This window comes from Scyliorhinus torazame, chromosome 2 (assembly GCF_047496885.1).
Source record: "Scyliorhinus torazame isolate Kashiwa2021f chromosome 2, sScyTor2.1, whole genome shotgun sequence".
Classification (NCBI taxonomy): Eukaryota; Metazoa; Chordata; class Chondrichthyes; order Carcharhiniformes; family Scyliorhinidae; genus Scyliorhinus; species Scyliorhinus torazame.
Genome location: NC_092708.1, coordinates 243,351,993 through 243,365,880, shown reverse-complemented (window position 1 = coordinate 243,365,880; position 13,888 = coordinate 243,351,993). Strand labels below are relative to the sequence as shown.

The 13,888-nt window shown below is 47.8% G+C and overlaps 1 protein-coding gene across 2 annotated transcripts in view; it reads right to left on the bottom strand.

The window, feature by feature from the left end:
- The window catches only part of smoc1 (SPARC related modular calcium binding 1), a 341,176-nt gene that overhangs the window by 27,517 nt on the left and 299,771 nt on the right, over positions 1 to 13,888 (bottom strand). For both annotated transcript variants that reach the window (XM_072485788.1, XM_072485799.1), the window contains exons 11-12: positions 11,191 to 11,435; positions 2,115 to 2,168 (exon numbers count right to left, since the gene is read on the bottom strand). In XM_072485788.1, the coding sequence (XP_072341889.1) occupies positions 2,115 to 2,168; positions 11,191 to 11,435 (299 nt within the window). The remainder of the gene's footprint in view (positions 1 to 2,114; positions 2,169 to 11,190; positions 11,436 to 13,888) is intronic.

The following is a 13,888-nucleotide window of genomic DNA, read 5'->3' as shown; positions in this document are numbered from 1 at the left end:
AATTCTTTGAGGATGGAACTCATTTTGTTGACTAAACCCCTTCTAAGTATATTGGTGTTGTGTATACATAACCAATGAAAATTAACTGACTGAACTTCAAATTGTGTTGACAATAGAAGGTAGTGTGTAGGACAGGAGGCTAAGTCATGATATCTGAATGCTGTGCGATCCAGTGTCCCCACCGCTCAAACGATTCAGCAACGATCGATTCAGCAATGATAACACATTTCCATGCCGTGAATTAAATTAGCAGATGGTACCAAACGACGTGGCGAGGTGACCTTTGGAAAGGGACATTGATGGTGTTCAAAAGAATCTGGACAAGTTAAGTAGCTGGGTTAAGAAATAGCATATGTTATTTAATGTGGATAAATGGAAAGTAACACACAATGGAACAGGAAACACCTGTACAGAGTGGATGGGTGGTCACTGCAGCAACAATGGAAAAGCTTTTGTTTGCGATTATCATCAGTTCAGTGAAAATATCCCATCCATGTTGGCTGGTTAACTCAAAGGTTGCTTCAGTACAGAACTGGATCTTCTGGATATTTGATTATGCATGAAAAGTATGGCACGCTGGGGTAACTCACCCATATGGTGACATCTGCAATACAGGTACTGTGCAAAACTCTGGGTTCTCTCCCTCTACAAAAACACTGATGTATTGAAATATGCTCAGGAAATAGTCGCAAAACTTGGGCCTTTAACATGATAAATGATGAGGCGAAGTTGGCAGGATGGTGGCACAGTGGTTCGCAATGCTGCCTCACAGCGCCAAGGACCCAGGATCAATTCCGGCCTTGTATACGTATTAAGTTTGCACGTTCTCCCTGTGTCTGCATGGGTTTCCTCCGGGTGTCCCGGTTTCCTCCCACAGTCCAAAGATATGCAGGGCAGATGGGGTTACGGGATTATGGGTAAAGGCGGGAGAGTGGGCCTGGGTAGGGTGCTCTTTCAGAGAGTGGGTGCTGACTCGATGGGCTGAATGTCCTCCTTCTGCACAGTAGGGATTCTCTGGTTCTATGGCTCTATGAACTGGCCATTCGAATCGGCTGCCTTGTATAGTAGCTACACTTAAAAAGCGATGCACTGTCCGCAAAAGTTGAGACAGGCTATGTAAATGCAAATTGGACAGCGGCCCAATATCAAAAAGAAAATTAAAATCTGGAATATTAGAAGTGTGTGTGTATTTGATAGTTCAAATGGACAAAGAATAATGTCCTCACCACGAACCATTAGTCCAACTGCTCCTCTTATTGGTTGTCCTTCCTCTCTGCGATTGGACCCTGATTTTTCAATCGGCATCTCATCACCTTTCTTTTCCTAGGTTTCTAAACATGTTGCACTTTGATCATGTGGTTGCTTCCCCCTTTGTGTGCATTTTCCCCCACCCCTTGTTCACTGTTCCCATTTCTATCCTCCTGTCACGTGATCTGAAATGTTTTCTTCCACTACGACAGATTTGGTAACATAGTGGTTAGTACTGCTGCCTCACAGCGACAGGGAACCCGGTTTGATTCCAGCCTTGGGTGACTGTCTGTGCAGTTTGCAAGTTCTCTCCATGTCTGTGTGGGTTTCCTCCGGATGCTCCAGTTTCCTCCCACAATTCAAAGATGTGCAGGTCAGGTGGATTGGCCATGCTAAAATTGGCCCTTTGTGTCCAGGGGTGTGCAGGATAGGTGGGGTTATGGGGATAGGGCCGGGGGAGGAAGGCCACTCTTTCAGAGGGTCAGTGCGGACTCGATGGGCCAAATGGCCTCCTTCTGCACTGTAGGGATTTGCTGATCTATGATATCAGTGCGACGTGATGCATCTTAACTGCAAAGTATTGTAGACAACTAGCTTGAGCCAAATCTTTTCCTCTTCAGCCTTCAGGGGGAAAAAGTATCTTGCCTTAGTCTCCAGCAGTGCAAAGGAATTTAAGCAAGGTGCCACGCAATCCTGAAACGCTACATTTCTGGAGAGGACGGGTGGTGGGGATTAACCTTTTTTGCTTTAATTTAGAGGATTCTACACTGCTCCATTCTCCAGCCGCACCCTTCAAATCATCCCAACCCTAGGAGTCAGATCCCAGTCAGTGATAGCTGCAAGCAGTGAGAAAAGCAAAGCCTTACTGAAAGGGTTCGCTCCTTGTCTTCTTCCATTCGAGAGGCCACCAGCACTGCTACCTGTGAAGTAAAGACAAAATAGTCAAAGGTTAATTTAATTGCCATGACAATGGCAGGGAAATGTAAGCATTTTCAGATCGATGATCAGAATGGAGTGTGGCCAACGGCTAGCCAGAGGGAAAACCATCCACGGCTCCTGCTATACCTCCCCCCCCCCACCCCCCCCACCCCCACCCCCCAGCCACCCCCCACCCTGGTTCACACATGCAGAACTGTCAGTTGGGCAAGATACTGGGGGAAATCAAGTAGCCATGGAAACCAAGCCCAGCAAGAAAAAAGGCAATGAGAAAATTGATAAGAAAAGCAACTGAAAACATCATGGTTTTCTGGGGCAAATCATTATAAAAGCTCCCATTTTTAAAGTAGGGTTGCCAACTGTGATTAAATCTATTCCTGGAGGATTCATCACATGACTTTCCCCACACTCCAGCCATTAGGCAGCCAGCATGTCGCCTGACCTTCCTACGTCAATTGGAAAGCACGGTGTAGGTGGTCACACATTGGCATGGATACAAGATTGGCTAGCTGGCTGACAACAGAGAGTAGGCATAAATGGGTCTTTTTATGGTTGGCAAGATGTAACGAGTGGTGTGTACGGAGATCAGTGCTGGGTCCTCAATTCTTTACAATTTATATAAATGACTTGGACAACGGGATCGAAGGTACGGCTGCTAACTTTGCTGATGACACAAAGATAGGTAGGTTAGTAAGATATCAAAAGGAGGCTACAACAGGATGTAGATATGTTAAGTAAGTGGGCAAAGACCTGGCAAATGGAGTATAGTTTAGGAATACTTGCAATTGCCCGTTCTGGCAGGAAGAATAAAAAAAGCATATTATCTAAATGCCGAAATTGCAGAGCTCTAAGGTACAGAGAGAGCTAGGTGTTCACGTGCAGGAATCACAAAAGGCTGGAATGCAGGTACAAGTAATTAGGAAAGCTAATAGAATATCATTTATTGCAAGGGGAATTGAATAAACATGTAGAGAGGTTATACTTCAGTTATACAGAGCATTTCTGAGACTACACCTGGTGTATTGTGTACTATATTGGTCACCTTATTTTCAGAAGGATGCAAATGTGTTGGAAGCCATTCAGAGAATGTTCACAAGACTAATGCCTGGATTGGGCGGGTTGTCCTGTGAGGAAAGGTTGGACAGGTGAGGCTTGTATCCGCTGGAGTTTAAAAGAGTAAGAGGCGACTTGAGTGAAACAAACAAAATGCTGAGGGGTATTGACAGGGTCGGTGTGGAGAGGATGTTTCTTCTTGTGGGAGAATCCAGAACTAGGGGGTCACTGTTTAAAAATAAGGGGTCGCCCATTTAGGGCAGAGATGAGGAGAATGTTTTTCGCTCAGAGCGTTATGAGTCTCTGGAGTTCTCTTCCTCAAAAGACTGTGGGCGCGAAGATTTGAATATTTTGAAGGCAGAGGTAGAATGATTCTTGATAAGGAAGGGTGTGGTGATATGTATCACTGTATATACACAAGGGGTTAATGTAAATACACTACACCTAAGTAACCACTAGAGGGGGCACCAGAGATGTCATGACACACAGACATACAGCCAATGGGTCATTACACCAGGACACAACCAATGGGTAATCAGGACACCCAGAGGTGGCATTACTACAAGGGGGCATTACACAACCCATATAAAAGGACAGGGAACACATGCTCTTTCTCTTTCCACAGACCCACAACTAGAGAGTACATCAGGGTTGATCGGAAGCATCACACCCAGCACGTGGCTTAGAGCAGACTGGTTTAGTTAGACTGAATTACTATAGTTAGATTAGCAAGAAAGTCAAACTCGTTTAAGAACTGCGTTAATAGTTCAATAAACATATTGAACTCATTACAAAGTCTGGACCTTCCTTTGTCAAAGCATACATCAATGAAGCAGCTAATGCTACACGAAGAAGCATAACACAACAAAGGGGATGAAAGGTTATTGGGGATGGGCGGGAAATTTGGACATTACTTTTACAAAGTGGACTAATAGGTAGAGCTAGTGAGGTATATGCATCATTGTCGGAAGAGGTATCTGTACATTATGTGTAGTAAAGAAAGCTATCCCAGTGCGTCCTTAGTTGTTCCTGAGACGTATAGGGAGAAATTTTGGAATGCATAAAAACAGCTTCAAAAGTGCTGCCCCAATTAAGGGGAAGCAGTTGCCAAGTGAGGATGCCCTCTTCGTCAGGGTGGGCCACATATTCAAGCTCACCATTGTGATCTTAGGAGCCCTCCCTAGTTCTCTGCCTCTCTCAGGGCAGAGACCTCACCAGTGACCCCCCACCCCTCCATCCCCTCAAGCTGTCACCTCCTGGTGAGGCTGGCAGCATTGACTGCCTCTGCCACCACTTCCCAGGTGGATGGCAGGCTTGAATATGTGGCCCACCCTGACGAAGAGGGCATCCTCACTTGGCAGCTGCTTCCTTTGACGGAACATAACACTCAATTAGTCATGCCATAATATGAATCCAATATTTCATTAATTTCACAATGTTCCATCGCGTTATAGTCTCACAGCTAACACTGGTCTGACACCACTTCACAAATATCTTGTCCATCATGGTGAGGAAAATATTTACTTTAACTTTCAGCCAAATGTGGAACATTTGTTCGTAACTACCCCAGTCCTCAATTTCCCCCATTGTCCCCCAATATGCCTTCAGAGTCAACTTTTCAATTGTGTATCATGCTGAATCATTGTGTTCACCTGAATACTTTGTGCATATGGAACAATCTTTCAAACTTCCTGAAGAAACAATTTTAGGAGTTCCAAAAATGTACCCCAATGTTCTTCAGTGCTTAATTCCGTAAAAGAAAATTTCATTCCAACACATCCACATCACCATCTTTTCTCTTATATATTACACTGAGTAAAGATTAACATGTGGACTCTCTGCAGCAGCTATTATTCAACTAACTTTATTTATACATCACAACAGAGAGGGCAATACAACAATATTCTCAGAACTTGCAATTTACACTATCTGCCTTACTGCCTGGCAACTACAATTGTTTGTTTTTTTAAAAACATTTTTTTGATGCATTTATGTTATAAATTTTAACAGAATAAGCAACCACGCACCAACAACAACAAAACCCAGCCAACATGCCTTACATAAACAACACCCCAACAACAATTCCCCACCAACCTTCCCCAACTCCCCATGCCTCCCCTTTTTGATCCCCTCAGGGCGAACTTGATCTTCTCAAGTCTGAGAATCCCAGCAATGTCACTAACCCACACACCCGACTTTGGGGATTCCGGGTCCCTCCATGCTAACAAGATCCATCTCCGGGCTCCCCCATGCGAACAAGATCCCTCTCCGGGCTCCTCCATGCGAACAAGATCCGTCTCCGCACTCCTCCATGCTAACAAGATCCCTCTCCGGGCTCCTCCATGCTAACAAGATCCGCCTCCGGGCTCCTCCATGCTAACAAGATCCCTCTCCGGGCTCCTCCATGCTAACAAGATCCGCCTCCGGGCTCCTCCATGCTAACAAGATCCCTCTCCGGGCTCCTCTACGCTAACAAGATCCATCTCCGGGCTCCTCCATGCGAACAAGATCCGCTTCCGGGCTCCTCCATGCTAACAAGATCCGCCTCCGGGCTCCTCTACGCTAACAATATCCACCTCCGGGCTCCTCCATGCTAACAAGGTCCATCTCCGCACTCTTCCATGCTAACAAGATCCCTCTCCGGGCTCCTCTACGCTAACAAGATCCGCCTCCGCGCTCCTCCAAGCGAACAAGATCCCTCTCCGGGCTCCTCCATGCTAACAAGATCCATCTCCGGGCTCCTCCATGCGAACAAGATCCCTCTCCGGGCTCCTCCATGCTAACAAGATCCATCTCCGGGCTCCTCCATGCGAACAAGATCCATCTCCGGGCTCCTCCATGCTAACAAGATCCCTCTCCGGGCTCCTCCATGCGAACAAGATCCATCTCCGGGCTCCTCCATGCTAACAAGATCCCTCTCCGGGCTCCTCCATGCGAACAAGATCCATCTCCGGGCTCCTCCATGCTAACAAGATCCCTCTCCGGGCTCCTCCATGCTAACAAGATCCATCTCCGGGCTCCTCCATGCTAACAAGATCCCTCTCCGGGCTCCTCCATGCTAACAAGATCCATCTCCGGGCTCCTCCATGCTAACAAGATCCCTCTCCGGGCTCCTCCATGCTAACAAGATCCATCTCCGGGCTCCTCCATGCTAACAAGATCCGCCTCCGGGCTCCTCGGTGCGAACAAGATCTGCCTCCGGGCTCTTCCGTGCTAACAAGATCCATCTCCAGGCTCCTCCATGCTAACAAGATCCCTCTCCGGGCTCCTCCATGCGAACAAGATCCGCCTCCGGGCTCCTCCATGCTAACAAGATCCCTCTCCGGGCTCCTCCATGCTAACAAGATCCCTCTCCGGGCTCCTCCATGCGAACAAGATCCATCTCCGGGCTCCTCCGTGCGAACAAGATCCTCCTCCGGGCTCCTCCATGCTAACAAGATCCAACTCCGGGCTCCTCCATGCGAACAAGATCCCTCTCCGGGCTCCCCCATGCGAACAAGATCCATCTCCGGGCTCCTCCGTGCTAACAAGATCCCTCTCCGGGCTCCTCCATGCTAACAAGATCCCTCTCCGGGCTCCTCCATGCTAACAAGATCCAACTCCGGGCTCCTCCATGCGAACAAGGTCCCTCTCCGGGCTCCCCCATGCGAACAAGATCCTCCTCCGGGCTCCTCCATGCTAACAAGATCCATCTCCGGGCTCCACCATGCGAACAAGATCCATCTCCGGGCTCCTCCATGCGAACAAGATCCCTCTCCGGGCTCCTCCATGCGAACAAGATCCCTCTCCGGGCTCCTCCGTGCGAACAAGATCCATCTCCGGGCTCCTCCATGCGAACAAGATCCCTCTCCGGGCTCCTCCGTGCGAACAAGATCCATCTCCGGGCTCCTCCATGCGAACAAGATCCCTCTCCGGGCTCCTCCATGCGAACAAGATCTCTCTCCGGGCTCCTCCGTGCGAACAAGATCCCTCTCCGGGCTCCTCCATGCGAACAAGATCCCTCTCCGGGCTCCTCCATGCAAACAAGATCTCTCTCCGGGCTCCTCCATGCTAACAAGATCCCGCACCGGGCTCCTAAAACCTAACAAGATCCATCTCCGGGCTACTCCATGCGAACAAGATCCCTCTCCGGGCTCCTCCGTTCGAACAAGATCCATCTCCGGGCTCCTCCATGCGAACAAGATCTCTCTCCGGGCTCCTCCATGCGAACAAGATCCATCTCTGGGCTCCTCCATGCTAACAAGATCCAACTGCGGGCTCCTAAAACCTAACAAGATCCATCTCCGAGCTCCTCCATGCGAACAAGATCCCTCCTCGGGCTCCTCCATGCGAACAAGATCCCTCTCCGGGCTCCTCTACGCTAACAAGATCCGCCTCCGGGCTCCTCCATGCTAACAAGATCCGCCTCCGGGCTCCTCCATGCTAACAAGATCCCGCACCGGGCTCCTCCATGCTAACAAGATCCCTCTCCGGGCTCCTCCATGCTAAAAAGATCCCTCTCCGGGCTCCTCCATGCTAACAAGATCCCTCTCCGGGCTCCTCCATGCTAACAAGATCCCGCACCGGGCTCCTCCATGCTAACAAGATCCATCTCCTGGCTCCTCCATGCTAACAAGATCCATCTCCGGGCTCCTCCATGCGAACAAGATCCCTCTCCGGGGTCCTCCATGCTAACAAGATCCATCTCCGGGCTCCTCCATGCTAACAAGATCCATCTCCGGGCTCCTCCATGCGAACAAGATCCCTCTCCGGGCTCCTCCATGCTAACAAGATCCCTCTCCGGGCTCCTCCATGCTAACAAGATCCCTCTCCGGGCTCCTCCATGCGAACAAGATCCGCCTCCGGGCTCCTCCATGCTAACAAGATCCTGCACCGGGGTCCTCCATGCTAACAAGATCCCTCTCCGGGCTCCTCCATGCTAAAAAGATCCCTCTCCGGGCTCCTCCATGCTAACAAGATCCCTCTCCGGGCTCCTCCATGCTAACAAGATCCCTCTCTGGGCTCCTCCATGCTAACAAGATCCATCTCCGGGCTCCTCCATGCTAACAAGATCCATCTCCGGGCTCCTCCATGCTAACAAGATCCCTCTCCGGGGTCCTCCATGCTAACAAGATCCATCTCCGGGCTCCTCCATGCGAACAAGATCCGCCTCCGGGCTCCTCCATGCTAACAAGATCCATCTCCGCACTCCTCCATGCGAACAAGATCCATCTCCGGGCTCCTCCATGCTAACAAGATCCATCTCCGGGCTCCTCCATGCCAACAAGATCCCTCTCCGGGGTCCTCCATGCTAACAAGATCCATCTCCGGGCTCCTCCATGCTAACAAGATCCATCTCCGGGCTCCTCCATGCTAACAAGATCCATCTCCGGGCTCCTCCATGCTAACAAGATCCGCCTCCGGGCTCCTCCATGCTAACAAGATCCATCTCCGCACTCCTCCATGCGAACAAGATCCGCCTCCGGGCTCCTCCATGCTAACAAGATCCCGCACCGGGCTCCTCCATGCTAACAAGATCCATCCCCCTCACCTCCTCACACATGCGCAGGGCATCCCCCTCGCCCGATCACCGCCATGCAAAACATGCCAGCTTTGCACCTTGACAGTGCCAGCTGTCAGTGCAACCTCGGCACCTTGGCAATGTTAGGCGGGTACCCAGTTGGCACTGCCATAGTGCCACACTGGCAGTGCCAGGGTGCCCAGGTGTCACCAGCAGTGCTGGGGTACTACACTGCCCTGAGGGAATGCACCAGGGGCTTTTGTGTGAAATTACTCCCGGAACGAGGTATCCTTTCATCACAGTCTTACAAAACTAAAAATAAATATTGGGGTTTCTGTCCAGTATCATAGTCACTGTTGAGATCTGGCCTATTTAAAATAATTATAGGGTTAGCTAGTGTCCCTGTTAAGCGATTATTCCAGTTTTATAGATTAAGGAGGACCCGTGAACATATGTTTAAACAATGCAGGAGGAGGAGTAGACTGGACATTAATGGGTGGCTCTCCTTCCCCTGGAGAGTAATGAACCTCTATAATGCATTTCAGGCTGGGAGCTGGACAGCTCTTGCCTGGAACAGAGGTCAAATAATTAAGAGTGTAAGTGATTTTACACCCTGCCCAAATGATCTCTTGGGATGGTTTTGAAAAATGAAGCAATAGATACATGAGGAGAAATGTTTTCACAATGGATAACATCTGGGATTGGCTTCCTGGGAGTGTGGTGGGGACTGATTCAGTCAAGGCATTCAAAAGATCCTCCATCTAAAATCAGTTTGATCATCTCTACATTGAACGGAGAAATGCCGCAATGGAATTATCAATGAAAGGGAAAACAAACATGAGTTAGAGATAGAGGGGGTATTGTATGCATAGATTAGGGATGGCACTTCTATCCTTGTTGCTATTAGCACTTTCCAATAATGATTGAGGTCAAGTACAATCAAGGAGGCTTTATGGAGCGAGCAAAGGATAAAGTCTCTGCTGTTCGCATCCCACTCCAGCACTTGATGGCCATGGAAGGTGTTTATTTTGCAGCCAAATGGGTTGAGTATCAACCTGCAGATCGTTCCAATCCACACCAATGGCAGGCACAGCGGGAGGAGTTCCTTGTCAGTAATGCTTGATGCAGAATGGTACCGTTCAAGCTACAGCCTTGAGTGACCTCGCCAAGGAAGACCAAACTATGGAAAACAGATGTGAACATGTACTTTGCTTCCCTCATGCACTGTAGATGGAGGAAGTGGTCCAAGTCTGTGAGCAGCAAGGTGCCTCCCACGTTTTGCAATATGGCAGAATTAGAGGCAGAATAAAACCGCTTATCAGCTGCTGAACTCTTTCTCTGAAGCCTCTTCAGCGTAACCAATGCCTGTTCCTTAGCACAGAGCAAGATTGGGGGTGTCACTGGCAGGGCTAACATTAATTGCCTATGACTACCTGTCCATGAGAAGGTGGCGGAGAGCAGCTGCAGTCTGTGTGGTTGAAGTACTCCAATAGTACTATTGGAAAAGGAGTTCGCTGATTTGGCTCGGCTTGGCTCACAAAGGAATAATGACCTATTTGCATGTCAGGGTTCTTCCATTTTATTGAATGGAGATCCTCTCAGATGTAGCAATGGCCATTGACCTTACGCCATTGAGTCTACTAACAGACACATCATTGAATCAGCTTGCAATGCAGTGAGTTATTATAAGAGGCAAAGTCTGTCGCCAAACTGTAGACGTGTCCAGTCAAGAAGCTTGGCAGACTCCACTTTTTTTGAATTGAATAGGCAAGGGAGTTTTGCACTGAAAGTGTGTGTATGTGTATGTGTCCTTCTCTAGTTGTGTGAGTTGTTGTTCACGTAAAGTTACCAGAATACCTTGCTTTTCAAGAGTATTGGATGCTTCAAGTACATTCGTAGACAGACCATTGCTGGATTGTGGAATGGTTACAGATATTCTTACAATTTCATAAGAAACAACAGTGCTCAAACATATCTTAAGAAATATGGAGTAGGCCATTCGGCCCCTTGAGCCTTCCCCACCATTCAATAGGATTGCGGCTAGTCCAATATTCCTCATGTCCACTTTCCTGAACTTTCCCCGTAATCCTTGATTCCATTTCTGATCAAGAATCTATCTATCTCAGCCTTAAATATACTACAAGGACTGTGCCCCTATATGTAACTATTGGCTGAAAAGTGTCTTTAGATTCAGCAAACACCAGAAAATCAATGCACGCAATGTGTCAGTGGCTTTGATGGAGGAGAGGAGAGAGAATTGCCACAGGCTGCTGAGATAGCAATTCATTTTGGATAGAATACTGCCTTCAACTTGACTAAAATGTAATTCACCCACGTTAATTAAATTTTGTCAAAACTGAAAGGTGCTGGATCTCAAGGTTCTGTCGCCGTTGCAGTGTTTCTGTCTAACCTGCATTGGCTAATTAATCGTTTCAATTACAATAGTTACTTACTTCCTTCTTTTACTCCTAAACATCCTTTCAACTCGTGCAGTGAAATGGTTTTGTCCTCGTTCAGGTCGCAGTAATCGGTGAATTTCCGTCCACATTTCTTTGGCTTGGCTTTCTTCCTCAAGAAGCGCTTAAATGGCTTCATTTCCTTCTTGTGGATGTTGTTGCTGCTGTTTTTGTCCAGTTGGCCAAAGTACCAGTGAACGACCCGTTCCTCCAGTGTGTGGTTTGGATCGGGCTCAGGGAACCTGCATCAATAACACAAGTTGTGACTGACAGCCGGTACGATGGATAAACACAGCTGCGACACATTGTTAGCCTCATGATTACTTTTTGCTGACAAGCGGCAACAAAGAGCCTTTACTGTTCAATAGCTTTATATGGTTTCAGCTTCACTAACTCAAGCGAAACAAAAACAGCAAAGCAGCACGACAAAGGAATGGGGCGCTAGTGCCAACAACAATCTGGCAATGTGAATGAAGCAGCCTAGCCGAAGGCTTTAATACATTATTTGGCATTTGACAAAGAAGATGATTCTTTATGTTATAAACTCATTGAAATGAAGGGTTAGGCACCAGAAGCTGTTGCTTGATCTTGAAGCCTGAGGCATGGGTGGAAAGGCTGAAACCCCAGCAAAAGAAAACGTTTCGAAGAACAGAAGAAGGAATTGCGTTTATAGTGCCGATAGCGTTTTTGGGGGATCCCAAAGCATTTCACAGCCAATGGATTATTCTTGAATTGCAATCACTGCTGTTTTGTCGGAAAGCAGTCAATTTGCTCGCAGAGAAGAGATAGGGCAGCTAATCTGTTTTAGTGCTGTTAATTGAGGGATGAATGTTGGCCAGGTCACTGAGCGAGGGCCCTTGCTCTTCTTTGAATAGTGCATTGATAATAGTTGCACCCACAACAGACTTGGGCACTAGGCAGGCATGTAGATGAGACAGGAGAAGGTCATTCTCAACATCCCGCCTCATTCTCCTGAAGGGCACTTGACCACCCCCAGCTCAGAGGGTCTAAGCGGACAAGAAAGAAGGTGCTCTCCTCCTTTGAGAAGAGAAATTTGAAAGGGGATTTAATAGCGATGTTCAAAATCATGAGGAGGCTAGACAGAATTGATGGAGGGAAACAGGGAGATGGTGGTGTATTAGTACTATCATCGGACTTACAATCCAGATCCCAAGAGAATGGTCTGGGGACACAGGTTCAAATCCTTCAAAGGCAACTGATTGATTCAACTTTGTAATTTCATTACAGTTTTAACGTAAGCCTAGTTGTGACATTAAAATAGATTATGATTATAATTTTTTTTAAAATCTGGAATGGTTGAGGTGTTCAGCCATTACTGAAACTATTGGGCGGGATTCTCCGCGAACCGGCAGGGCGGGCCACTCCGGCGCCGAGGAGTGGCGTGAATTACTCCGGCGTCGGGCCGCCCCGAAGGTGCGGAATCCTCTGCACCTTCAGAGGCTAGGCCAGCGCCGGAGTGTTTGGTGCCGTGCCAGCCAGCGTGGAAGGGCTTGGCGCCACGCCAACCGACGCCGAAGGGCCTCCGCCGGCCGGCGCGAGTTGGCACATGCGCGGGAGCACAAGCGTGTGCTGGCGTCATCCCAGCGCATGCGCAGGGGGGTTCTTCTCCGCACCGGCCATGGCGAAGGTTGATAGCGGAGGGAAAGAGTGCCTCCACGGCATTATCTCATTTGGTTAATTTTTATCTGATTTCAGTCCTTGGGACATTCACTATATCAAAGGTGCTATATAAATGCAAGTTGTTATTGTTGCTGGAAATGGGTAACTTGGCCATTTAACGTTTCCGAATGCAGCTTATGAAGGGAATGCAGCTGCAAGCCATTAGCTGTGTTTTTATACTGCAACAATGCTTTAAACGTTCTTCTATAAGTGAAGTTCCATTCTATTCGATGACAGCTCAGTGAGGTAAGTAGAGCCATGACTGGAAGAACTGCAATAGAGTAAAATTGACTACATTGACTTCATTGAAAAGCCGGCAGTCAGCCAGATTTCTCAAAACATCAAAATCTATTGTGGACACTGCCAAGTTATTATGAAAGATAGATGCAGATTTCTGTCTAACTGCAAATCAGTGTGGTTGAACCGTTGCATCATAAATCATTTTAAAAATGTGTGTGTGTTTGTGTGAGAGAGACTAGGCTCATTAAACAGGGGAAAGGTTACTAGAGACAGGTTGTCTGTGAGGTCTAAGAGATGAAAGATTAAAGGTGTTAGGTTTATGCATTTGTTCTTTAAAATAAATTTAGAGTACCCAATTCTTTTTTTCCAATTAAAGGGCAATTTAATGTGGTCAATCCCTGCACATCTTTGGGTTGTAAGGGTGAGGCCCACGCAGGTACTGGGAGAATGTACAAACTCCACACGGATAGTGACCCAGGGCCAGGATCGAACCCAGGTCCTCGGCACTGTGAGGCAGCAGTGTTAACCTTTGTGCCTCCATGCCGCCTATTGGTTTGTGCATTTGTAATGAGAGGTTATGATGAGATTGAGTTACAAATTAATAGTTCAATCTAAAATTTGCATTGTGAGCTAAGTGGGGAAATTGTTTTCTCAGCTGTTCAATTTCAAAAGGGAGTTCAGAGGTGACAATGAATATTTTCATCTTACAGGGGTTCTAGAGTAAACAGGGAAAGTTTTCGTAAATTTTATTGACCTGAAAGTAGAGGCAAAATGG